Raw genomic sequence first — 27,323 nt, forward strand, 5'->3', positions numbered from 1 at the left:
GGAGCCGACTGGATTCGAACTCGGGAGCCTTCGCTCCGAAGTCCAGCGCTGATGCCACTATGCCACCAGCCGGCACGATGTAGGTAGTAAGGTCATAGTAAAGAGTTACAAGGATTTCAGAGAAACTGCTATTCCTGAAATGTAATTTACACTCAGTGGCCACTTTATTAAATAACTCCTGTGCCTAATAAAGTGGTTATTCGGTGTATGTTTGTGGTCTTCTGCTGCTGTAGCCCATCCTCTTCAAGGTCTTCTGTTGCTGTAGACTATCCTCTTCAAGGAAATGCTCTTCTGCACACCACTGTTGTAACGTGTATTTATTTGAGTTACTGTCACCTTTCTGTTAGCTTGAACGAGCTGGCCATTCTTCTCTGTCCTCTCTCATTAACAAGGTGTCTTGGCACTCAGAACTGCCACTCACTGGGCTTTTTTGTTTATTGCACTGTCCTCGGTCAACTCTGAAGACTGTTGTATGTGAAAATTCCCAGCGATCAGCAGTTTCTGAGATACTCAACCCATTCCATACTGGCACCAATAATCACTCCACGGTCAAAGTCACTTAGATCACATTTCTTCCCCATTCTGATGCTTGGTCTGAATAGCAATTGAATTCCTTGACCATTTCTGTAATCTATTATGTATTGAGTGGCTGCCAAATGATTGGCTGATCAGATATTTGCAATTGGTACAAACTTGATGCCTAAAATAATTTTGAACTCAATTCCTCACCTGTGGCATTTCATGTGCTCAGCCAATAGTAACTCTTCTACTGAAAAAGTGATTTCAACATTCTCCGAACAGTTGTTGATTCCTGCTTTCCCTCATGGCAGACTTTGCTGTGGTTTGAGAACTTCAGAAAAAAATTGACTTTGCTTGCAAATGAATTGGCCCAACAGGTACCAGCACTTCTATAGAAAATTATTGGTGATGTGTTCTAAAGGATCAGTTTGCTTCTGACTACCAGAAATTCCAATTTGAAAATCAAAACCAAGCTGAAAACTGGCTATTAGTGATTTTGAGTTCCCATATTGCCTCTGGATTTATCACTGATGCCATAGACAGATTAACAATGTCTTGAATTAAGAGCTGTGATGTATTTGACCCCTTTGCTTTACCTTGTGAATCGCTGGCATGAATAGCGTGACTTGGGTTGTCAACCTTGATTGAAAGGTTATATGAATTCTTTTATATCTTACTTTAATGTTTATCATTGATCAGGAAAGACTGCAGTTATTCGAAAGACAGTAAGTTCAAACATGCAGGATTAAATCAAATATTACATGGCAGGATTTTGTTTTTGGTTGCCAGGTTAGTGCACAGAATAACGTGGTAGTTTTCAAAATAGTTGCATGGAGCCTTTTCCATCTAGCTGATTGACATGGCCTCTAATTAACCATTCCTGGGTGTGCCATGTCTGACTATACAGGTCTCTCTCAATATTGTTTGAGTCTGCATACCAAGATTGCAAAGCTGGTTTTAAATGCACAGCAGTCTGAATCACTAAAGGGCCTGAAGGGGTCGAACAGTCCTCTGAGACCTTTGATAGAATATTTACTAATGATCAAAAGGCAACCTGCAAGTAAGGCTGCTTTCTTCATTAAACATATGTAAAACAAATTCTTTATATTGGCAATCTTCCCTTTCCTTTCTCAGCCAATATACTGTCTGGGTCAGTGTGCATGTGGTTGAGCTGTCGCTGTAGCCCGAGAAGTGGCTGCACCAGCCCAGGCAAGCAGAGCTCGGAACAGCAGGTAATCAGGATGAGCTCATGTCCCTCTCTGACAATACACTGTGTGTGAGTTGTAAGATTGGCCTTGCGGGAGACATTATGAAATAACATACAGCCAGAATAAGAGTTATTGTTTTACTTTATAAGAATAATAATTGTGCTGTCTATTAGGACCTCTCGTTATTTATTTAAGAAAAGGCAGCACACTTACAGTTCATAAGAGTCCAACAACTATACTGTATAGAACACTCTATATGATAGGTACATGAACATCACACACCCTGTCATTCCTGTCCGATGAGTATCCTACAACAAGTTTATTGTCACCTGACTACACATATGCAAACAAAACTATGTTCCTTCAGATCAAGGTGCACTCATAAAACATATATCACACGCAGCACATAAAACAAAATACTACCGCAAGTAAGTTAATGAAATACAATTCAAAGTGCATGTAGTTCACAGCACAGGTAAAAAGTAAACAGTAAATGGTAAACAATAAAGGAAACAGTAAACAGCTTGCTGCGCTAGTGGCAGGACGTTAGTGGTGGTGGGGTATACATTAGTCTCTCAGCTTGCGTGTTGAAGCTGTTACCCAGTCTGCCAGTCTGAATCCTGATGCTTTTGTACCTCCTTCCTGGTGGTAGTGGATTGAGTGACTGCGGGATGGGTTGTGGGGGTTCTCAACAAAGCTTCAGGCCTTTCAGCTGCAATGAGCCTGGTAAATGTCACAAGCGGAGGGAGTGATCCTCTTGGCAGTTTTTACTATCCTCTGTTGGGTCTTGTGGTCCGATGACTTGCAGCTTCCGTACTACACAATGATGCAGCCAGACAGGGTGTCCGGCAGAAAGTTGTTAGAATGGGGGTGGGGAGGCTTGCACACCTCAGTCTCGGCAAAAAGTGTAGGTGCTGCTGTGCCTGCTTGACTGGTGAGGAGGTGTTGTGGGTCCAGGTAGATTGTCCATTATGTGTACAAGGAACCTCTCTCTCTCCATGGCAGAGCCAATCACGTGCAATGGAGACCTGCACCTTCCTGAAGTCCACAAACCTCTCTTTTGCCTTGTCCACACTGACACTCAAGTTGTTGTTCTCACACCGTTGACAAGCCTCTCCGCCTCCTATCAGCAAGCCGACGCCTCACTGTTGCTGGTGAGGCCAACCACTGCTCGAGCTGGGTCTGGCGGTGCAGTCACGAGTCAGCAGCTTGAAGCTGAGCACACGACCCTGGGGAGCAACCGGAGCTCAGTGTGATGGAGCTTGAGATGTCGCTGCAAGTGATCATTGCACACCATTCCAAAACCCAGAACACATTTCCCCCCATTGTATTTGTTGATGCAAGCGTAGTTATGTTGCTCTTCCCGATCCCTCAGATATACAACAGTACTGTTGTTTCAGACTCATATATATAACTAGGGTGCCCACGAGTTTTGTATTTGCCAACGGGAGCGGAGAGCAAACTGGCAAATCTGACATGAGCAAAGATGTTGGGAATGGTGAGGGTGGAGGGGTGGCGCAGGTGCAGATACACCCAGCTCCAGGCAAAGTCATTTGTGTATTGAACATTGCACAATGTCTCTGTGGTGCTTTCCACTCCCTCCTCTCTCTCTTCCCCTTTCCCCAAACATGATTCCCCGCTCCCTGCCCCTTTCCCGCTCTCAGTCCCTGATAGAGAGCCACATCAGAATCAGGTTTATCATTACTCGCATGTCATGAAATCTGTTGGGGTTTTTTCCGCGGCAACAGCATGGTGCAATACATAAAATGACTACACTACAATGCAGAAATCTTAAGGCCCCCTAGCTATACATATGTGCCTCGGACTTTTGAACAGTACTGTATTTTTTCCAGCTGCCGGTCTCTGTATAGTCCTCCAATTCCCTCTATTCACCCAGATTACCTCTGCTCCTGGCAGGCCTTTATCACTGACCATCTCAAAGCTGCAGCTAGCCACTTGTTACCCTCTGCCCTGAGTAATGAACTGTCCAAACATGTCACTGACTCTCATAGGAGGATAGGCAAGCAATTTAATATGAGTAATTCTGATGAGAACCAGTAAATATTATGGCGGAGGGCAGTCAGGAATGGATAATGGGACTAAAATCTCCAACCTTAGACTGAATCATCATTTGAGCAGATGTGCAGTGAAATGAGCTTAACCCCTCAGAGCGTCTCTCGTTCGGGCAGGACACAGGGCATTTTTGGAACCTCTGCCTGTGAATGTTCGCTTGCAGAATATATTCTAATCTGAGATCACAAACTTTAAAGCACCAAAGAAATTGGAGATTGGTAGAGATATCAGGCAGTCAAGTGGACAAGACCAAGACACAAATCAGCAAAGTCTTCTTGGATAGCACATCAGGGATTAAAGGGCATTATGGCTTGCTTCTGTTTCTGTTAATGGTATTTCTGGCCTGAGCAGGTATGAAGGGCCAACTGCTTTGCAGGTGAACGCCCAAGTCTGGATGGCAGAATTTCAGGCGTAATATTATATAACACCTTCTTCTTGATGTCCGCATCAGGTAGTAAAACCAGCACAAACTTCATCGCTCAAGAAAGAACTAAAATTGCAATTGATGGCTGATAACATCATCAAATATTAAACTGCCTATTTTAAGAGTGATGCGGCCAGCTTCAAGGCAGTTGCTTTACCACCCTGTGAAAAGTACAGGTTAAAACTCGTCCATCCCGTCCAACACCTCAAACTTCTAGCCATTTTCTACTGGTGCTGCTCGAGGTAGCTAAAGTTAAAATCACCCAGATGCATAGGAAAGCTTCTTCCTACCATGGGTACACTAAATATATCTATGTACTCAACAGGAGTAACAGATAATTTAGCTTTTACTGTTTCATCATTATATGGTCAAAATTTTTATTTCAATCAGATATTTCACTACTCCTCTGGAATCCTGTTTGTGACTCACTATCCTTAGTGAGTAAAACTACTGATTTAATGTCAATTAGAATCGATTGTTTGGAAGTTTAATATTGTCAGTACATGGTAATTACAGGTCTTATAAACCTCTATAGGACATCAGAGAAAGTGATTCTCCTTTATTTGGCTTGGATTTAAAACCAGGTGAGACGATTAATTGGGCAGCATGGGCTGGTAGGCCAGAAGGGCCTGTCATTGTGCTGTATCTCTAAATAACAGCATAGCAAATCGTTTCCCGAAGGTAGAGGTACCGCTGATTTAAGACGAGCGTTGAATCACTATGTCATGCTTATTGTCGCGCGCACGTACGGTGAGGTACAAGTACAAAGATAAACTTGCTTTCAGTAGCATCATCAGGCATTTTTCTACAGACAACAAGCAGAATGTAAATTTGCCCAATAAATTATACAAGAAAGTGTGGAGAAAGTGAAACAAAAGGGTGCAAAAAACAAGGCCTTAGTGCAAAAAAAGGTAATCAGACACAAGTGTGTGCTAGTGTAAGAGGTGGTCTGTAGTGTTACGTTGCTGAACTAGGGTCAGGGTTGTGCAGCTCCGTTCAAAAACTTTAATGGTGTAGGGAAATGGTTGTCCTTAAACCTGGTGGTGCAGAACTCCAGGCCTGATGGTGGCAACAAGGAGAGGGCATGTCCTGGATGGTGAGGTTATTTGATGATAGGTGCAGTGCCTCCTGTCCAAATTGAGGAGAGGGTTACCCATGGTGGATTGGACTGTATCCATTATTTTCTTGCATTCTTGGCAGTTATAGAAAGGATACAAGTATGAAAAAGATACGTCTGGGAGGCGGTCAACTCATAGCTCCAGTTTTTCAGTATAAAAAAAGTTATCAGATTTTAAAAAGTATTACTGTACATTGTTGTGTCTGGTCTGTGCTGAACTTGAGAGAAAATGTAACACTCCTTGGCATTAGTGGAATGAGGAGCTTGGCACTTAAGATATAAACATTGGGATCCTATGCCCATATTTATGCCTTGATTCCAAAATGCATTTCCCATCTTGGCATCAGGGTTCCTGAATTCATGCAAGTCGACTGTCTCTCATATTTCCTTTGGCTGCATTTCCCCTGTCCTGCTTCCAGTAAGGATTCCGTTGTCTTTATCCATTGTGTCGAATTGGATAATGCCACCTTCCATCCAGTTCTTTTTCTTTAACTGAGGATTCTATCATACCCCTTTGCCTCCATCACCACAGATGATAATGTGTACAATTATTTCACTTCTTGCTTTTCTCCGTTCTAGAACCAAGTGTGGCACGTTTCTCTTGCCCTCACAATCCACCTCCACCAGCTTCAATGTTAAATAGACAGCCCGTGATTTCCATCATAATACAGTACTATCTCGAATTGCTTTTAATTCACTATTTACTATAGTGCATTCTCTCCTGAAGGTGGCAGACTGTTCACCGGGCAGCTTGAAGCAGATTTGAGCGACTCCTGCCTGCATTCCTTTGATAAATTTCCCTGGGCAATTGGTTCCCTGTCTTTTTAATTCACTGCACTGTTCCTATTCGTGACCTCTCTGCTTTCGTTCCTTCAAATCATTCAGCGAAAGTTCCGTACGTTTTTTAATTAGGTAAAATGCAGCCATATGCAAGCTTAGATAATTCTGCTCCGTGGATGCTACAGACTTGTTGAGTATCTCCAGCATTATTAGAGTTTTACGCAATGACTGCCTTCCTCCTATGTCTTCTGCTCAGACGCAGAAGAAAACAATTTTGTGGTTTGTTTGCATATGTTGTTTAGAACAATGCGTAACACACATGGGTCCGAAACATCGACGGTTAATTCCTTCTCACAGATTCTGTGTGACTGCAGAGCGCCTTCAACATTTTGTATATGCTCTCACACATGGGTAATATCAGAGGACATGTGCAAACATATACTCAGAACATAATTTAATTGCTCGTAAAATTTGGAAACGTGCAGAGGAAGGGCAAGCAATTATGAGCAAAGTATCTGGGATGTTCTCCACATGGCAGAAGGGCACATTCACTGCGGAAAGCACGGCTCGGCAGGTGGCGCACGCAGCGGGAGGACTGCACTCGTTTACCTCGCGGTGCATCTTGACGCTGCATGTCGTCTTGTTGACTCTCAGATGCGAGGTTGCCGGGGTAACCGACACAACTAAACTGGGAGTGAGGTGAGAGAAGTTCGTTCCGATATCGGAGTCAGGCTGAGGGCGAGGGGAGCAGAAACCGGAGGGTGCGGTGCTCAGGCAGGTGGGTCGCCGCCGGCGTGTTGCCACCACCGGCTGCCGATGCCGCCCCCGCCCGCGCCTCTCCGCTTCTTACCACCGTTCCTTGGCCTGTGGCCCCGCGACTCCCAGCTCCCGAGATTCCCTCTTCTTCGAGACCGTCCGTTCCCCCGAAAGTGGTCTGCCTTCGACCATTTTCTTCATCCCCGACCGCACCTTATACCCGCTTACCCATCCATCCTCTTCCTTCCCCTAAACCAATCTCCCTCCGAATCCACCTCACTCTTAGTTAATCACCCCCGATGTCCCGTTCGCTCCCTCCCCCCACTTTGCCTTTGCCTCCTTTGATCAAGTACCTCTTTGTCGCACTGATTTGCAAAGTTCAGTTACTCCAGATTCTAGGATCTGAAAAGTAACCTGAGAACGGAAATCTTAGATATGTTCTATATCAAACAGCATCTGCAGAGATTGAGGCACTATTGAAGTTTCAAGCCAGTGTCAATTTGAGGTTTCCATTATCTACAGATTTTGTTTTACAAAGTGCCATTTTGGGCTGTTCTGTCAGGGTAGCATATTGGTTAAAATTCAAAGTAAAATGTATTATTAGAGTACATAAATGTCACCATGTACAACCCTAAGATTCTTTTTCTGCAAGCATACTCAGCAAATCTATAGAACAGTAACTGGAAACATTAGTAACTATAAACCAAACAAACTGTGCAAATGCAGATATAAATAAATAGCAATAAAGCATTTATTTCACTACATTATATTATTTTCATCATGATGTCCAGTCCCTGTACAGCTCTATCCTCAAACTCTCTGCTTCTTTCTGGATACCAGCCCCAACCAGTTTCCCTCCACCGCTGCTCTCCTCCATCTGACGGAACTTGTCCTAAACCCTTAATAATTTCTCCTTTGACTCCTCCCACTTCCTTCAAATAAAAGGTGCAGCCATGGGCACTCGGATGGGTCCCAACTGTGCCAGCCTTTTTATTGACTACGTGGAACAGTCTCTGCTTCAAGCCTACACTGGTATCACCCCCCCCCCAACTTTTCCTATGCTACATTGACGACGCATTGGTGTTGCTTCCTGCACCCATGCAGAGCTCATCAACTTCGTCCACTTTGTCTCCAACTTCCACTCTGTCCTCAAATTTACCTAGTCTGTTTTCGACATATCCCTTTCCTTTTTCAATCTCTCTGTCTCTATCTCTGGAGACAGCTTATCTATTGATGTCTATTATAAATCCACTGATTCTCACAGCTACCTGGACTATATCTCTTCCCACCCTTTTACTTGCAAAAAATGACATCCCTTTCTCTCAATTCCTCCGTCTCTGCCGCATCTGCTCTCGGGATGAGGTGTTTCATTCTAGAACTGAAGAGATGTTCTTCAAAGACAGGAGCTTCCCTTCTTCCACCATCAACACTGCCCTCAACTGCATCTCTTCCATTTCTACCTCACCCCATCTACCCTCACCCCATCGTCCCACCACCCCACCAGGGATTGGGTTCCTCTTGTCCTCACCTACCACTCCACCAGCCTCTGCATCCAGCACATAATTCTCTGTAACTTCTGCCATTTCTAATGGGATCCCACCACCAAGCAGATCTTTCCCTCCCCCCACTTTCTTCTTTCTGCAGGGATTGCTCCCCACCTGACTCGGTTATCCGTTTGTCCTTCCCTACCGATCTCCCTCCTGGCACTTACCCTTGCAAGTGGAATAAGTGCCACACCTGCCCCTACACCTCCTCTCTCACTACCATTCAGGACCCCAAACAGTCCTTCCAGGTGAGGTGACACTTCACCAATTGTATCCCGTGCTCCCGGTGTGGCCTCTTGTGTATTGGTGAGACCCGACGTAGACTGGGAGATGAGAATGTTTTGCCGAGCACCTACGCTCCATCTGCCAGAAAAAGCGGGATCTTCCAATGGCCACTGATTTTATTTCCACTTCCCATTTCAACAAGTCAATCCATGGCCTCCTCCACTGTTTCGATGAGGCCACACTCAGGTTGGAGGGGCAACACCTTATACTCCATCTGGGTAGCTTCTAATGTGATGGTATGAATGTCAATTTCTTGAACTTCCATTAATGCCCACCCCCCCCCCTTCACCATTCCCCATTCCCCTCTCTCATCTTATCTCCTTATCTGCCTGTCGCCTTCCTCTGGTGCTGCTCCCACTTTCTTTTTTCATGGCCTTCTGTCCTCCTATCAGATTCCCCCTCCACCAGCCCTGTATCTCTTTCACCAATCAACATCCCAGCTCTCTACTTCATCCCTCTCCTCACAACAGTTTCACCTGCCATCTTGAGGTTCTTCCTCCCCTCCCTCCACTTTCTTACTCTGACTCTTAATCTTTTTTTCCACTGCTGGTGAAGGGTCTCGGCCTGAAACGTCAACTGTTTACTCTTTTCCATAGATGCTGCCTGGCCTGCTGAGTTCCTCCAGCTTTTTGTGTGGATTGCTTAGATTTCCAGCACCTGCAGATTTTCTCTTGTTAGCAATAAAGCGTGGTTAGCATAATGTTTTACAGTACTAGGGACTAGGGATCAATCCCTGCTGCTGTCTGTAAGGAGTGTGTATGTTCTCACTGTGACTATATGGGTTGGTTAGTTGGTCATTGTAAATTGTCCAGTGACAAGGCTGGGTTTAAGTTGAGGGATTGCTGAGTGGCGTGGCTCAAAGGGCCTATTCCACATTCTATCTCAATAAATAAAAACATAAATGTTGCTGAGTAGTTTGAAAGGGTTCTGAACCCTGTCCTAGAGAGGGAGTACATTTAGAATCTGGGTACATTTAGAATCTGGGTAACTTTGCTGAATCAAGGAAAAAATGCTAGGAAAAGGGAACCGTGGCTGACAGAACATGTGAGGCAACTCGTCAAGAGGAAAAAGGAAGCATATGTTAGATATAAGAAGCAGGAAGTAGGAGGGGCTTATGAGCAATAAAGGGTAGCCAGGAAGGAGCTAAAGAAAGGACTTAGGAGAGCTTGAAGGGGGCATGAGAAGGTATGTAGGGTTAAGGGGAACCCCAAGGTGTTCTTTGCGTATGTGAAGGATAGGAGGATGATGAGAACGTAGGTGGGACCGCTAAAGGATAAAGAGGGCAACATGTGCCCGGTAGCGGAGCAGGTTGGGGAGGGCCTAAATTAATACTTTGCTTCAGTATTCACAAGTGAAAAGGATCTTAATCAGGATGAGGTCGAAATAGAGCGGGCCTGTATGCTGGACAATGTGGAGATTAAGGAAGAAGAAGTGCTGGATCTTCTTAAAAACATTAAGATTGATAAATCCCCAGGGCCAGATACGATACTCTCCAGGTTGTTGTGGGAATTGAGAGAAGAGATCGCAGGAGCATTGGCCATGATCTTTGAATCCTCTTTGGCTCTAGGGGAAGTGCCGGAGGACTGGAGAATGGCAAATGTAGTTCCCTTGTTTAAGTAATAAGGAGAAACCTGGGAACTATAGACCAGTGAGTCTTACATCAGTGGTATGCAAACTACTGGAAAGGATTCTTAAGGATAGGATCTATGAGCATTTGGAGAAGTACAGCCTACTCATGGATAGTCAACATGGCTTTGTGAAGGGAAGATCGTGCCTCATGAGCCTGATTGAGTTTTTTGAAGAGGTAACAAAAGAAATTGATGAGGGTAGGGCGGTGGATGTGGTCTACATGGACTTTAGCAAAGCATTTGACAAGGTCCCTCATGAGAGACTCATCCAGAAAGTCATGAGGCACAGGATAAATGGAACCTTGGCTGTTTGGATAAAAAATTGGCTCAAAGGAAGAAAGCAGAGGGTAGTTGTGGAAGAAAAGTATTCTGCCTGGAGGTCGGTGACTAGTGGAGTGCCACAGGGACCTGTCCTGGAACCCCTGCTATTTGTGATTTTTATCAATGACCTGGATGTAGAGGAGGAAGGATGGGTGAGTAAGTTTGTGGATGCCACAAAGATTGGAGGAGTTATGGATGGAGCTGTAGGTGGCTGAAGGCTACAAGAGGATATAGACAGGTTGCAGAGTTGGGCAGAAAAATGGCAGATGGAGTTCAATCCAGACAAGTGTGAGGTGATGCATTTTGGAAGGACAAACTAGAAGACTGAAAACAGGATTAATGGTCAGTTACTTAGGAGTGTGGATGAACAAAAGGACCTTGGGGTTCAAATCCATACATCCCTCAAGGTCGCTGCACAGGTTGATAGGATAGTTAAGAAGGCCTATGGGATGCTAGGCTTCATTAACAGGGGGATTGAGTTCAAGAGTAGAGAGGTCATGTTGAAACTCTACAAATCTCTGGTGAGACCGCAATTAGAGTATTGTGTTCAATTCTGGTCACCTCATTATAGGAAGGATGTGGAAGCTATGGAGAGGGTGCAGAGGAGATTTACCAGGATATTGCCTGGATTGGAGAACAAGCAAGGTTAGCAGAACTGGGACTTTTCTCTTTGGAGCGTAGAAGAATGAGAGGGGACTTGATAGAGGTCTACAAGATTATGAGAGGCATAGATAGGGTGGATAGTCAGTACCTGTTTCCCAGGGCACCAATAGCAAACACCAGAGAACATGTGTACAAAATTAAGGGAGAGAAGTTTAGGGTTTAAGCTTCAGGGGTAATCTTTTTTACACTGAGGGTTGTGAGTGCCTGGAATGACTTGCTAGGGATGGTGGTGGAGACTAAAACATTCGGGGTATTTAAGAGCCTCTTGGACAGGCACATGGATGAAAGAAAAATGGAAGGTTATGGGGTAGTGAGGGTTTAGTACTTTTTTTAAGGATTATATGGGTCGGCACAACATGGAGGGCTGAAGGGCCTGTACTATGCTGTAGTGCTCTATGGTTCTATAAGCATTTGATTCTCTTGTTCACAGAGCCTAGATTGTTTTACTTCAAATATTGAGATGAAGGTTCTCCACCCAAAATGTCAACAATCTACCTCTTTTGTCTCCGCAGATGCTGTTTGACTTGTTGAGTTCTTCTAATAGGTTTTATCTCTAGATTCCAGTATCCACAGTCTCTTGTGTCTCCATGTTTTCACTTCGGTTGTGTTCGATGCTACACAGTTTGAGAAAAATTTTGTCAAGTTAATGTTGTTGGTGTTTTGACTAGAATCGGTAGCAGCACACTTTCTAATTATAGAACACTGGCCTGCAAAATGAAGGAACACAGAGTGTTTGAAGACTAACAGAGGGATGAGAGTGGGAGGCAATAAGACACGGAAGAGAGAAACAACATAAGGAACAGAACTCAGTAGTAAGAAGTCGGTGCAAATTGAGCTTTGGAACTATTTTGGGAGAAATAGGCTGTTGAGGGAGAAAGAGCAGCAGAAGGAGGTGCTTATTTTACTGTGGTACAGGCAAATTGCAATCATAATGAAAGTGGCACAATACATCCATTAAGTTCACAGTATTTTATCCCCCACATCCTGATTTAGCTAAGGAACTCAATACTTCCTTGGATTTGTGCATGAAAGTACAAATCAGGGAGCATGGACAACTAAATGCAAAATAAGGTAGACTTAAGGAGCTAGGGCTTTACTCTTTGGAGAAAAGGAGGATGAGAGGAGAAATGATAGGTGTACAAGATATTAAGAGGAATAGATAGTGGATAGCCAGTGCCTCTTCCCCAGGGTACCATTGCTCAGTACAAGAGACATGGCTTTAAGGTAAGGAGAGGGAAGTTCGAGGGATATGAGAGATATGTTATTTACTCAGAGAGTGGTTGGTGTGTGGAATGCACTGCCTGAGTCAGTGGTGGAAGCAGATACACTAGTGAAGTTTAAGAGCCTACTAGACAGGTATATGGAGGAATTTAAGGTGGGGGATTATATGGGAGGCAGGGTTTGAGGGTCAGCACAACATAGTGGACCAAAGGGCCTGTAGTGTGCTGTACTATTCTATGCTCTATGTTAGACATTTAATCTACACAGCTGGCCTATCCCTACTGTCATTCTTCGAATTATAATTTCCTGGCCAGTGAGTAATGTGTGCACACATTGTACACACACACTGCACACACAGATACACTGTATATATACACACACACACGCTAAGAAACTCAATGAGTTACAAAAAATTATTGATATAGTGAGTATGAAGACAATTGCAGTTTTAGACAACAGGACCAACATATAACCCCAATATTAAACATACTTACACCGCATAAATAGGTCTAGATTATCTGCTGTACTTGGACTCCGCTTGTCTTTTCTCATACAAATTGATCAAGCTGACCCTCTTCTCTATTAGGCTTGTCTATTCTTCCCTTCAAAATACCACTTGATCCAATCTCTCCTGATAGTAGTGCATTCCATATTCTCGCCACTTTATGGATATCAAAATTTATTATATGAATTTCTTGGTTACCATATTAATTTTAAAGCCTCTTATTAGGGTTGTCCCCAGAAGTGGAACCATTTTCTCTCTATCCAATCTATCAACATTTTAAGAACTTTAATTATCTCTGTTAGGTCATGCTGTGGTCATCTTTTATCAAAAGAAAATTTTTGAACTTCAGTGAATTAACTAAAGATGTCAGTCTCAATTTAATAAGCTATAGCAGCAATGGAAAGAATTCTCCAGAAATCGAGCATTTCTTTATATCAGATAAATCATCTGTGAATTATTCATTATGCCTGTACGTCTATTGCAGCTGGTGTACAAGTACAGTGCCAGAATAATCAAAAGTCTTTGTTTTGTCATTGTTTTGACTAATGAATGAATGAATGGGGTTTGGAGTCTTGAAATCTAAAATAAAAATAACATTTCAGGAGAAGAGAATAAATATTTCTCTAACTTGTAATAATACAGCAAATGTAATTCTACCAGCATTGCAAAATATAACAGAGTATACAAATCATAACACTTTTTAAAAATTATTCATTCGTTGGATGAGTAGGCAAATATCAGAATCAGGCTTATTAGAGTTAACATGGGTTTCTTAATTGTGCTTCTGGCTTTCTCCCATGTTCCAAAGATAAGCAGGTAGGGTTAGTGAGTTGTGGGCATGCCCTGTTGGTGCCAAAAGTGTAGCAACACTTGCAGGCAGCCCCGGCGCAACCCTCGAATGTTGATCATTGACACAGAGCAACTCATTTCACTGTATATTTCACATTTGACAAATCAAGCTAATCTTTATCTTTAAAATTTGTTACTTTGTGGCAGCAGTACAGTGCAATAGATTAAAAAATGACAATGTTACAAAAAGAAATAGAAATATAGAAGACCTACAGCACAATACAGGGCCTTAGGCCCAGAAAGCTATGCCAAACAAGTCCCTAACTTAGAACTACCTAGGCTTACCCATAGCCCTCTATGTTTCTAAGCTCTATGTACTCATCCAGGAGTCTCTTAAAATACCCTATCGTATCCGCCTCCACCACTGTCGCTGGCAGCCCATTCCACGCACTCACCACTCTCTGCGTAAAAAAAACTCACTCCTGACATCTCCTCTGTACCTACTTCCAAGCACCTTAAAATTATGCCCTCACATACTAGCCATTTCAGCCCTGGGGCAAAGCCTCTGGCTATCCACACGATCAATGCCTCATCATCTTGTACACCTCTTGTCAGGTTACCTCTCATCCTCCATTTCTCCAAGGAGAAAAGGCCGAGTTCACTCAACATATTTTCATAAGGCATGCTCCCCAATCCAGGCAACATCTTTATAAATCTCCTCTGCACCTTTTCTATGGCATCCACATCCTTCCTGTAGTGAGGCGACCAGAAATATAAAAAAGTAGTGCAGAAAGAGAGCAAAATAATGAGGTTCCTGTTTGTATGTCACCATACTGGATTGAGATTGGTGGAGGCAAGTTCAAATCCCTTTGTGGCTGCTGGGAAATTTAAATAGAATAAATATATTCTGAAATTAAGAAGCATCTATCAATATTGGCATTAAAAACCCAGAAGCAAAATATTAAGATCTTCTGACAGAAAAGTGATAAATGTTGGATAAGGTTAATTTAACCCAATTATGTCACTGCTGATCGTTTAGAGAGTTAAATCTCACCCTTACCCAGACCAACCTGAGACATTAGATAGCCTTGCAAGCCACTTAGTGCGAGAGTAATTAGAAATTGGAAATGAATTGTGATCTTGTGTAATATACACATCCAATGAATGAATAAAGAAAATGCAATCATGTCTTTTTGAGGAATTCTAGAGTTTTTCCTGTACTATTCCCACACATTATTGCACTTAGTAGTGCAAAGGTTGGAGAGGGTAATGCTGCTGTCTGTCTTTGATTGCCTCTACTAATCCACCTATCTGTCAGTACTGATCCCAAGCTTCAAATGTGTGTCTTTATGTTTCCTTGGGATGAAATCACAGTATTTAAAACATTTGTTATTTGCACCATAACAATCATGAGTATTAGGATTGTTGATACATTACAGGTGTATGGAGTTTACAAGATGGCAGAGGGGAATTTAAATTTAAAATATCCACTCTGACTTGTATCTTCAGCTGTTCAGCAGGGTAGGTGATTTAAAATTTTTTGAATTATTTTGGTTTTCTTTCTTGGTTAGCCAGAGCTTGCTGCAACAGGCACAACTGTTTCCACACGGTCTGCACTCTCCTTCAGAAATTCAAGTGCCCCAGTTGCATGTCACCAGGAGTCACACATGATCACATTGGACATAAAATTTATTTTCTCTCACTGAGTTGAAATCGAATAAATCATATAGCAACACCACATGAATTCCCGAAGGCCCATCACTATTGAAATTGGTGGCAATAAATGCGGTACTACGTACTCTTCAGGATAGAATGGTAAAGAGTGCAATCACATAAACTACTACAATTCACAACATTAGCTTAATCTTTTGCTTCCAGGCCAGAAGATATGAGAACTATTAAGCAATGAAGTGAGTAGTACCTCAGGCATGTTGATTTTAAGCTAAAGAACAACTTTTCACTTCTGTTAAGGCTGTGCCTCGGGAAACTATGCTGCATTGTGGACTCATATTGGAGCTGAAGTTCCAGTGCTGTGCAATCTGTCTACTCAGCCCGTGCAGCTGTTTTCAGTGATCATAGTATTCCTCTGTTAAGTGTCTTGTCATTATTAGTAGACTATCCCTTTATATTTGATCTCCTAAAGTGCAACACCTCATACATGGCAAGATTATACTCCATCAGTCATTACTCTGCCATACCTGCAAGGAGTTTGTACATTCTCCCTGTGACTGTGCTCCAGTTTCCTCCCACATTCCAAAGACATACAGGTTAGGATTAATAAGTTGTGGGCATGCTATGTTGGTGCAGGAAGTGTGGTGACACTTGTGGACTGCCCCTGCACATCACAAACAATGACACAGACAATGCATTTCACTGCATGTTTTGTTGTACATGTGACAAACAAAGCTAATCTTTATAAATCTCTATCTTTGTATTCTTTGGCAATCTTCAACCCTAGCTACAATGCCACCAATCAGTCTACAAGCCTACAATCCACCCATTGACGTATCCATTGAAATTATTTATACGGATTATAAACAGCAGGGTTCCCAGTATAAATCCCTTTAGAACACCACTAGTTACAGACTTTAAGCCAGGCAGATGATGTTGTGGAGAACGGGTGAACCCAAGTGCAGGACACTGGCACGGAGGTAGAGTTGGGATGCAGACGAGGGCGAGGGCGTGAGCATGGCTGGAGCTGAACGGCAAACAGGAGGATGAACGGAAAGGCAGGCGGCAGGCAATGCTTCTCTTGACACGGAGAGATGGAGTTAACACAGGAAAACAAGGCTGAAACAAAACTTAGAATACACAATTGTAAGCGGCCGGGAAGGTGAACTACCACATTGGCTGAAACAACGATCTAGTGATGAGTGGAAGCAAAGCCGGGGGACTTATGTTGCAGATTGGATGAGAATCAGGTGTGTTGCAATCAGAAAGCCCGGGAGAACACAGGAAAAAAGGGAATTAGGAGAACATGAGGAATAAACGGTCGGGACTGTGACAGTACCCCCTCCTCAACAGGAGCCTCCAGGCAAACCACCAGGGTTGTCCGGATTGTCTCGGATGAGGAAATGGTCTAAGATGAAGGAGCGGGGGATCCAAGTGCGTTCCTGCCTCGGCGGCGCACATCCAGTATTCGCCAGACGGTGCAAGCCGGGTGATTGTCGATGACCCGGGCGGGTGGAGGGGGTTCGGCAGGAGGGCACAAAGGGCTGACAGATACAGGTTTTAGTTGGGAGCCATAGAACGTGGGATGAATGCACATGGATCTTGGTAGTTTGACTTTGACCACCAAGGGTTTGATGATGCTCTCTGTTTTGAATGTTCTGATGTAATGAGGGGTGAGTTTCTTGGATTAGGTTTTGAGGAGGATGTCTCTTGAAGAGAGCCAAATCTTCTGACCAGGCTGATAGTTGGGAGATGGAATCCGATGGATTGGCGATACTCTGGTTACGGTCAGCGGAGCGGAGCAGGGCCGAGCGAGCATTCTTCCAGACTTGGTTGCATCTGCAGAGATGGGCCTGAACTGAAGACACGGCGATGTCGTCTCCATGGGCAGAAAACAGAGGGGTTTGGTAGCCTAGGGAACATTCGAAAGGGGACATACTGGTGGCGGCACTGTTCAGGAAGTTGTGGGCATACTCAATCCAGGTGAGATGTGTGCTCCAGGACAATGGGTTACTGGAGGAAATGCAGCACAGTGCTGCTTGCAGGTCCTGATTGGCTCACTCAGTCTGACCGTTAGTCTGTGGATGGAAACCGGAACACAGACTCACTGAAACTTCGAGGGCTTGACAGAAGGATTTCCAGACTTGGGAGATGAATTGGGGGTCCTGGTCAGAAATTATGTCAGAGGGGATTCCATGCAGGTGGAAGACGTGTTGGATGTTGGCAATTTCATGGTCTGTAGGGAGTTTGGGAAGGGCTATGAAGTGCACGGCTTTGGAAAAACAGTCCACAACGGTGAGAATAGCTGTGTAACCATGTGAAGATGGGAGACCAGTGATGAAATCGAGAGCCATGTGGGACCAAGGCGGGCAGGGACAGATAGGGGACGAAGCAGCCCAGCCTGTGGCTGGTGGGAGGCTTTTCCATGGGTGCACACAGTACAGGCGGAGACGAAGGAGTGAGTGTCAGCATCAATGGAGGGTCACCAGAAATGTCGCTTCAAAAGGGATACGGTGTGATTGATTCCCAGATGGCAGGCGAATCAGGACGTATGCCCCACTGAAGAACCTGAGACCGGACAGATTCAGGCACAAAGAGACGATTGGAGGGGCCATTGCCTGGGTCAGGTTGAGTCCATTGGGCCTCTCTAACTACACCCTTGATTTCCCAGGTGAGGGCAGCCACGACACAAGATGGTGAAAGGATGGTATCTAGATTGGAAGGACCCTCTTCGGGGATGTGCTGGTGAGAGAGAGCATCAGGCTTCATGTTTCTGAAACCAGGACGGTAGGTGAGGGTGAAGTTGAAGCGGCCAAAGAACAGTGCCCAATGGGCTTGGCGGGAGTTAAGGTGTTCAGATGTCTGAATGTATGCCAGGTTCTTATGTCCGTCCAATCAATGAATGGGTGTTCTGCTCCCTCCAGCCAGTGCCTCCACTTCTCCAAGGTGAGTTTGACGGCCAGCAACTCATGGTTCCCAACATCGTAGTTATGTTCAGCAGGGGAAAGATGGCGAGAGAAGAAGGCGCAGGGATGGAGCTTTTGGTTCGGGACGGAGTGTTGAGGGAGGACCGCCTCCAACCCAGTGTCGGAGGCGTCCACCTCCACTATGAACTGGCGAGATGGGTCAGGCCGGACCAGAATAGGAGAGGAGGTGAAACGCCTCTTAAACTCTGAGAAGGCTGAAGAGTCTGCTTCGGGAGTCCAGTGGAAGGGCGTCGCAGGAGAGGTGATCTGGGTAAGGGGCGCTGCCACCCAGCTATAGTCCCTAATGAAGCAACGGTAGAAATTAGTGAATCCCAGAAATCGCTGGAGTTGTTTAAGCAACGTGGGTTTTGGCCACTCTGCCCTGCCCGGATCTCTTTGGGATCTGTCCTCACCTGCCCGCTCTCAATGATGCACCCCAGGAAACTGATGGAATTTGCACTTCTCAGCCTTAACAAATGGTTTGTTCTCCAAGAGCGTCTGAAGAACCTGGCAGACATGGAGGATGTGCTCCTGGAGGTTACGGGAGAAGATTAGGATATCATCCAGATAAAGGAAGACAGATCGGTTGATAAAGTCACTAAGGATGTTGTTGACCAGAGCCTAGAACACCGCGGGAGTGTTTGTCAAGCCGAAGGGCATCACCAAGTATTCAAAATGGCTGAGGGGGGCATTGAAGGCTGTCTTCCATTCATCTCCTTCCCGTATCCTGACCAGGTGATGGGCATCCAGCAAGTCCAATTTGGTGAATACAGTGGCTCTGTGAAGGGGTTCGAATGCTGAGTTGATCGGGGGCAGGGGATACTTATTTTTTATGGTAATGTTGTTTAGGTCACGATAGTCGATGCATAGGCATAGCGAGCCATCTTTTTTCACCACAAAGAAGAAACCGGCACCTACGGGGGAAGATGAGGGTCGGATGAGGTCAGCCGCGAGGGAATCATTTACGTACATCTCCATAGCTTTGCTTTCTGGATGGGACAGGCTATACAGCTGACTGGTGGGTAATGAGGCTCCGGGGAGAAGGTCAATCACGCAGTCGTAAGGGTGATGTGGAGGCAGAGGAAGGGCCTGTTGCTTGCCAAACACCTCTCCAAGATCCTGATATTCTACGGGAATGGTGGACAAGTCGGGGCTCGGAGGTGGATGAGGTAGCAGTGACCTCCACTAGAGGAAGAGCTGATTGCAGGCAAGAGGAATAGCAGAATGAACTCCAGCTGACTATCTTCCTGATGAACCAGTTGATGTAGGGATTATGACAGCTTAGCCATGGGTGGCCAAGAATTAAAGGGGTCTGAGGAAAGGAGATTAGATTGAACCATATCTGTTCCCGATGGTTTCCAGAGAAATGGAGAAGCAGGGGTTCTGTGCAGTGCATGACACGGGTCAGGAGTCTACCGTCTAGCGTAGTGGCGTCCGGGGTGGGTATTCAGAGGTTCACAAGAAATACTGGCTTGGAGGGCTAGGGTTTTATGTAGGAAATTTCCCTCTGTGCTGGAGACCACTAGCACTAGCAGAGGCAAGAACTGATGATTATGATATAGGAGTGGCTTGAAGCTGCATCCAGGGTTGCGTGATGAAAGGGAAGGTTGTCTGGCTCTCCAGAGTCCCCACTGCTACTGATGAGCCCCCCTCCCTTTTTGGCCGTAGGGGATGGGTGGCATGGAAGTGACCGGACAGGCCGCAATATAAACACTCACCTGTTCTCATTCTCCGGAGACATTCAGTGGGTGAAGGGTGGTTCTGTCCCAGCTGCATGGGTTCCTCTCCTGGGGCAGTAGAAGCCGCAGGGCTGGGAGCAACTGGGGGTGCAGAAGGAGGAGAGGGGTTTGTTCTGGTGGGAGGCGGTAATGAGTGCTGAGAGGTGGCCAAAGGTGGCGGACGACCAGTTCTCTCTCTGTGGCGTACCCGGAGGTGATTATCCAACCTGGTGGCTAGGGAGATCAGGGAGTCCAGTCTGTCGGTGTCATCTCTTGCCTCCAACTCGTCCTTCACCAGGTCACAGAGTCCAATCCAAAAAACCCCCTGGAGTGACTCATCGTTCCACCCTGAGTATGCTGCTAATGTCCGGAACTCCACTGAATATTCAGCAACACTGCGGGAGCCCTGACGGAGAAAGAGTGGATGCTTGACAACGTCTTTACCTCGGATGGGGTGATCAAAGACGTTTCTCATCTCCACAATGAAACTAGTGAAAGAGCAGCAGATATCCAGTTGGTTGTCCCAAATTGTGGTGGCCCATGCTAATGCGTTCCCTCTTAGCAACCCCATGACATAAGCAACTTTTGACTTATCTGTGGAGTAGGTTGATGGCTGCGGCTCAAAACCAGGGAGCACTAAAGGAGGAAACCCCGGCACTTCCCCAGGTCTCCGGCATAGTATTCTGGCTCCAGTACGTGAGGCTCCCTAGGAGGTATGGGTGTTGGTAAAGCTTGGGGGAGGGTTACCGCTACAGGCTGTCTGGGCTGGCTTCTGGGTGTGGGTTGAGTGATAGGAGTGGAGACTCTGTCCACCTGCTTCCCAATCTGTGTGATGTGTGCAGACAGGGAACCGAGGTTCTCCCTGTCCTCCTGGAGGAGTTGGTTGTGTTGTCCCAGTAGGGAACCCTGGCTGGCGAGGGCTTATTGGATGGTGTTTGTGTCTGCTGGGTCCATGGAGGCCAGATCGTTCTGTTGCAGAGAATGGCTGAACCCCAACACAGGGCACGGCATGGAGGTAGAGTTGGGATGCAGACAAGGGCGAGGGCGTGAGCATGGCTGGAGCTGAATGGCAAAGAGGAGGATGAACGGAAAGGCAGGCGGCAGGCAATGCTTCTCTTGACACGGAGAGACAGAATTAACACAGGAAAACAACAACACTGAAACAAAATTTAGAATACACAATTGTAAGCGGCCGGGAAGGTGAACTACCACACTGGCTGAAACAACAATCTGGCGATGAGTGGAAGCAAAGCCGGGGTATTTATGCTGCCAGTTGGATAAGAATCAGGTGCACTGCAATTTGAAAGCCCGGGAGAACACGGGGAAAAGGGAATTAGGAGAACATGAGGAATAAACTGCCGGGACCATGACAGATGTGCAAATTACATTGATATCACGGATGGCACAGATTTGGGCTGAAGAATGTGAAGCATGTAATGCTCCGTGTTCTAATAGGAAAATTGTTGAAATTATTAGCAAGCTTGCCAGTACGTGAGCAGAGAGAAATTGTTAATATTTCAGCCCATGGTCTTTCGAGAGATACCACTTAATCACTGAGCATTTCCAGCATTACTTGTTTACATTTTAAAGTTCAAGAGGAAGAGCTTACATTGTGACTTTACAAAACCCCATTCAACCTCACCTAGTACATAATGAGCAATTTTGGCTACCATGCTTATGAAATCATATTTTAGCCTGGGGTGGCAGAGAGATGTAATATTGAATTATTAGAATGATACCTGGACTCTGAGAGGTAAATTACACATAGAAGCAATATAAACCAGGAATATATTTTGTGGAATTAAAGTTGACATACAGTACTATGTAAAAGTCTTAGGCACGTATATACAGCTAGGGCAGGGGTCGACAACGTTTACCACTGAAAGAGCCAATATGGACCCATTTCCCACAGAAAAGAAAACACTGGGAGCCACAAAACCCGTTTGACATTTAAAATGAAATAACACTGCATACAACGGTTCTTTTTTGCCTTTATGCTATGTATAAACAAACTATAATGTGTTGCATTTATGAAATTGATGAACTCCTGCAGAGAAAACGAAATTACATTTCTGCATGCAACAAAAACATCTTGAACTCCGAAAAAAAGACGTTGGGTTGAAGGTTACTCCATAGGTAGCCTACCTTGGATCGAAGAATTAAAAGAAAGCGCGCACTGGTGGGTGTCAGGCATTGGCAGTGGTGATGTATATTTATTAGCGATAAAAAACACATTGTAGCGGTGTAGCGCTACACGCAGCGCTAAAATAAAGACACTGCAGTCAAAGGTAACTTTATTCGAACTAAACAGCCTTGATTTAAAGCCTCCCTCAACCCGTCCCCGTGGGCGCAGATGCTCCAAAAGACACGTACTCACAAACCCCCGTAGGCTATCTCCCTTAGCCGGAACGGTGGCTAACTGTGAGCCAGTTCGGATGTGCCAGGAAATGGGGTCTCCACAACGTTTTTAGATTGTACAAGATCACCATAATCTTCAAATTTCGAATTACATTTCAAAAACTAACAAACTACGGGGAGCCGCAGCACAGAGATGAAAGAGTCGCATGCGGCTCTGGAGCCGCGGGTTGCCGACCCTTGAGCTAGGGTGTCTCATACTTTTCCACAATACTGTAGAAGTGATTTTATTAAAGTCTTGATGGCATTAAAGAAATCTGAGTGTCTCTATATGCACTGACTGTGGAGTCTAGAATTTATAACCTAAAAATTAAGCCTAGGCCTTTTAATATGAGGAAAACATTAATGAGGAAACATTCACCATGAAGTGATAGAAGTTGGAATTTCATGTAATTTATGCCAGACGTTAAATTTAAATGAATTTTATAGAATTGCATTATTAATAAAGGAGTCAAACAGGTAAATGGTTTTGTGTAATCAAAAGCCTGCAGGTGCTGGAAATATTCAGAGAGAAACAGAGTTCATGTTTAGGGTCTTTTTAGAAGAATGAGCATCTCTTTTTTTAAAAATGATTTTAGGCCACAGTTAAGTTATGATTTCACTAATTGGCAGAACTCCTAACTACCTTTTTTCAAGATATTTACATAAAATATTAAAAATCACCAATTAACTGAAGAAATCTAGATAGTTACTTCATTATTGTAATGCCTGGGACTCTGGATCAAATCTCTAACTTTATTAAAATAATCTGATAGTACTCTCATTACATATTTAGAACTCCAAGTGCAATATAGTTTAATAATGAGGCCAGGTTATGTCATTAATATGACTTATAATTTTTTATTAAATTTGCCAGTGCAGTTGAGGCTAAAAAGAAAGAAGAGGAGCAATTGAAATTCAATCCTGAAAGTAAGCTATTGCTTTTAAGAAAAAATAAGGTGACTGAATACATGACAAATGGTAGAATGCTGCTCACTGGATTTTTTTTGTTGTTTCTTGCACCATTTTCTGTAAACTTTAGAGACTGTTGTGTGTGAAAATACCAGGAGATCAGCATTTTCTGAGATAGCCAAACCACCCGGTCTGGCACTGTGACAGAACAGGTTGGCAGTGCTAATTCTTCCACTAGCCTTGCCCCTTTGCCCGGTTAGTCACTTCTCCTTGTTCTGTCCTGGTCCGGTTTTCCCAGTAGTTCACACACTTTACCCTCCTGTTCTGCAGAATGTTGGAGTTCACCATTTACACATTCCAAATGTAAAGCAATCATTAGCATCTAAACAATTACTTCAATTAACATGCTCTACTGGTTTATAACTCATAAAAATAAAGATTCTAGACACAGGCATTCCAAACGGTTTCATTTATTTTCATGCACACCATTACATTGGTTTGTAAACAGCAGAATGGCCCCAAAAGGCCTGAGGGACAGTTTGGAGTGTTCTAAACTAAATGCCTAGTTTAGTGGGGGCAGGTGTCCTACACCTTATGGAGGCAACACCGCTGGTGGGGAGGCATTATTCTTTTATATTCATCTGAATATATGGGCACTGATCTATGGGTTTAACTAAGGCATTTGTTGTGGAATAAAACTATAGGATGTTGGAATCCCTGTTTAAAATGTTCTAATTCTGCATCTGAAGTAATTATTACAGCCTGATCATGTGATTACACCCCCCCTCCCCCAACCAACAGTAGAATTTCCAGTTCTTTCTAGGCCAAGAGGAGGCAGATTTAAGTTCTCAGTCTGGCTTTGCTAGAGATGTGTGGAGGTTGGGTTTGGTAAATAGTTATACTGGAAAGTTAAAGACAAAGTGTGTTGTGGAGAAAGCCTTGGTACATTTGTAAATTTTTGTACATGTTTGTTTTTATTTGTCTATTTGTAAATTCTTTTTATTTACAACCTTTGGACAGCTTTTGCATTTTTTTCACCTGGCACTAGATAAAACCCCTTGCACTAATGTGCTGATGCGGCATATCAATTGTTTTTTTTCAATGGGTGACCTTCTTCGGGCACGCTTACCCACATTTGATAGAGAGGTGTGACAGGCACCAACAATTATTCCAAGGTCAAAGTCATTTAGTTCACATTTCTTCCCCATTCTAATATTTGGTCTGAACAGCAACCTCTTGACCATGTCTAGCAGATTGAGTTGCTGCTTCAATTATCTTGTTAAATATTTGCAATAACAAGCAGGTGTACCTAATAAAGTGGCCACTGAGTGTAAATTGACATGTATCCGTAGAATTACTTACCTACAAACGTGTGTTATCTACAAATTTAGCAACCATATAAGTCCTTTCCTTTAAGCTACTTATGTTAATTGTAGAATTTGAGGCTTTGGCATCACCATCCTGTTCCACACTACTTATTATATCTTATCAACAAGATAGGGCATGTGTGTACCTCCACAATTTGTTATTTGGGAGCAGATTTTCTTTCCTCCTCCTAAACATCTTCCAAAGACATTGTGTCCTAGAGCATTAGGCACTTTTCTCCAGTAGCCTTTCTTTTGGTACCTTATCAAAAATCTTAGGGACTTTTAAAAATAGCATTACCCTCTAAATATAGCATAGGTTCCTTCTTCAAAAACCACTAATAAATTGGTCATTATGTTTTCATAAAATCATTATGAAATATATTGAATTTTTTCATTCCCTGCTAAAATGTCATTAACAAATTTTTGTTAAGGAAACTTGTCTGAAGTTTCTTGATTTCCATGTCATTCATCGTTTTGAAAATAGGAGTTGTATTCAATATTTTCCAGTTTAATGCAATATTCCTCAAATCTAGGGAATTTTAGAAAATTAAAGCTAAAGCTTCAATTATCTCACTGGCCACTTTTGAGATACTAAGATGATACTACGATATGGACTTTACATGTTATCACTTCTGTGTTGATTGTATTTTTCCTCCTTTCTCTTCCGTGCTTCCAGTTTCCAATTTAAAACAGCTTCTGTAACGTTGCCTTAAGCCAGTACAATGAGTTGTAAAAGTAAATATCATTTAATTTACATGTTATTTCCTCATATTCTCAGACTACCTTTGAAGGACCACTGTTGCTTTGTTAATTCTTTTTAAAATACCAGTGGAAACTCACACATCTGTTTTTAGATTTCTAGGTAGTTTTGTCTCATACTCTATTTCTTTGCTTATTGATCTTTTATTACTGATTAAAGCAGTCTGTAGGTTCTTACTGTTTAGTAAAAGAAAGATGAAAGGGCAGAATATTCACAAAAATGACTCAACTGTTGGAATGATTAAGAAATTATCTTCTATTTCAAATATTGTTATGCATAGCAGAACAGTATTTGAATATTTATCTGGATATTTTTGTTATTTTGTCAACTTTCAAAATTCTGTCAAGACCAATATAAAATGTACTCATACCATTCAATAAAATTACTGAATAAAACTTTACATTCTGATCGCCTTTTGCATTCTCAGAACAAGGGAAGTATTCTTATTCTGCTGAAAGACATAGCTGCTTGGATATGCTGATCTCTACAGTAATTGTTTCTAAAGCAAACATTTATTTTGATTCTGTTTCTAAGGTATCATGGTGCGGTGTTAATCTTTGCAGAGAACTTTAGGAGTGTACAGCATCATCCAAATCACATACTTGATCACTTGGCTTTTGCTAATTGAGAGCCAGATGTGAGCAAGAGAAAAAATGTTTTTCCAATGGGCAATCTCAGGGATGCTACAATGATGGGAAAAGCATTTTATAAAGAGGCATCATGACTGTATATTGCAAAATGTAGATTTTGTTATTCCTGTTTCATATTTCAGCAGATCCATATTACCAGAAAAGTAACTGAGTGAGCAAAACAAACCAGAAAAAACAAAAGATGCCTCCAAAGAAAGAAAAGTCTCCTAAATCAGCAAAGAAACAACAGCTGGACTCCAAAGGATGGGAGGTAGGACTGTTAGCAGCTCAGATTGAAGAGGTGAGTTTAAGATTAAACCTTTAATTTCATTAACTAATGAAAAATTTTTCCAAATGACACACTTTCAAAACAGGTTTTATTATGGGTATCATAGCATGAGTGTTGATCACCACATTTTTTGCAATATTGTCCTGAGTGATTTTGCTTCCCTCCTTTAAACGTAAATGGGAAAAACAACATCTGTAATTTAAAAATCCTGGATTCCATGTGTCCAGCTGCCTTGTTGCAGGACTTTGTTGAAGCCCTTGCTAAGGTCCAAATAGGCAACAACCACTGCCCTACCTTTATCTACCCTTCTGGTTACTTCTTCAAAAAACTCTTAAGATTTGTCAAACACAACTTCCCACACACAAAGCCATGCTGTTGATTGTCTATCCAAATGTTGGTAGATTCTGTCCCTCAGAATATACTCCAGTAACTTGCCGAACACTGATGTCAGGCTCTCTGGCCTGTAGTTTCCTTACTTCTATTTGCTACCTTCCTTAAACAACGAAACAACATTAACTGTCTTCCAGTTTTCAGGAACTTTACAAGTGGCCATGATAAACCAACTATGATAAACTCCACAAGGGTCTACATAAATTGTTCTCTAGTCTCCTACAAAGTCCAAGGATGCCCTTGGATCGGCCCTCAGGGGACACTAAGGAGAAATAGTCATTTAAAAATCCCAGCCATTTACTGTAGCTCAGGACATAAGTGGTCCTACACATCTTTAAGAGGACCTACTTCCTCCCTTGCTAGTTTTATATGTTTAATATACTGGAATTGAATT

At 43.5% G+C, this 27,323-nt stretch overlaps 1 protein-coding gene across 12 annotated transcripts in view; it reads left to right on the forward strand.

The window, feature by feature from the left end:
* Positions 1–6,770: 6,770 nt before the first annotated feature.
* spag17 (sperm associated antigen 17) overlaps positions 6,771–27,323 on the forward strand; it is a 319,560-nt gene continuing 299,007 nt past the window's right edge. For 6 of the 12 annotated variants that reach the window (XR_009511839.1, XM_059968404.1, XM_059968407.1 and 3 more), the window contains exons 1-3: positions 6,809–6,899; positions 15,273–15,354; positions 26,394–26,551. Coding sequence is in view for 11 of the 12 variants with exons in the window: in XM_059968404.1 (XP_059824387.1) it covers positions 26,453–26,551 (99 nt within the window). In the remaining variant the exon portion in view is untranslated. Of the gene's footprint in view, positions 6,900–15,272; positions 15,355–23,491; positions 23,513–26,393; positions 26,552–27,323 lie in introns of those variants that run through there. The other 6 variants (XM_059968398.1, XM_059968403.1, XM_059968399.1 and 3 more) reach the window with 5 other exon arrangements.

Source organism: Hypanus sabinus, chromosome 4 (assembly GCF_030144855.1).
Source record: "Hypanus sabinus isolate sHypSab1 chromosome 4, sHypSab1.hap1, whole genome shotgun sequence".
Taxonomy (NCBI): domain Eukaryota; kingdom Metazoa; phylum Chordata; class Chondrichthyes; order Myliobatiformes; family Dasyatidae; genus Hypanus; species Hypanus sabinus.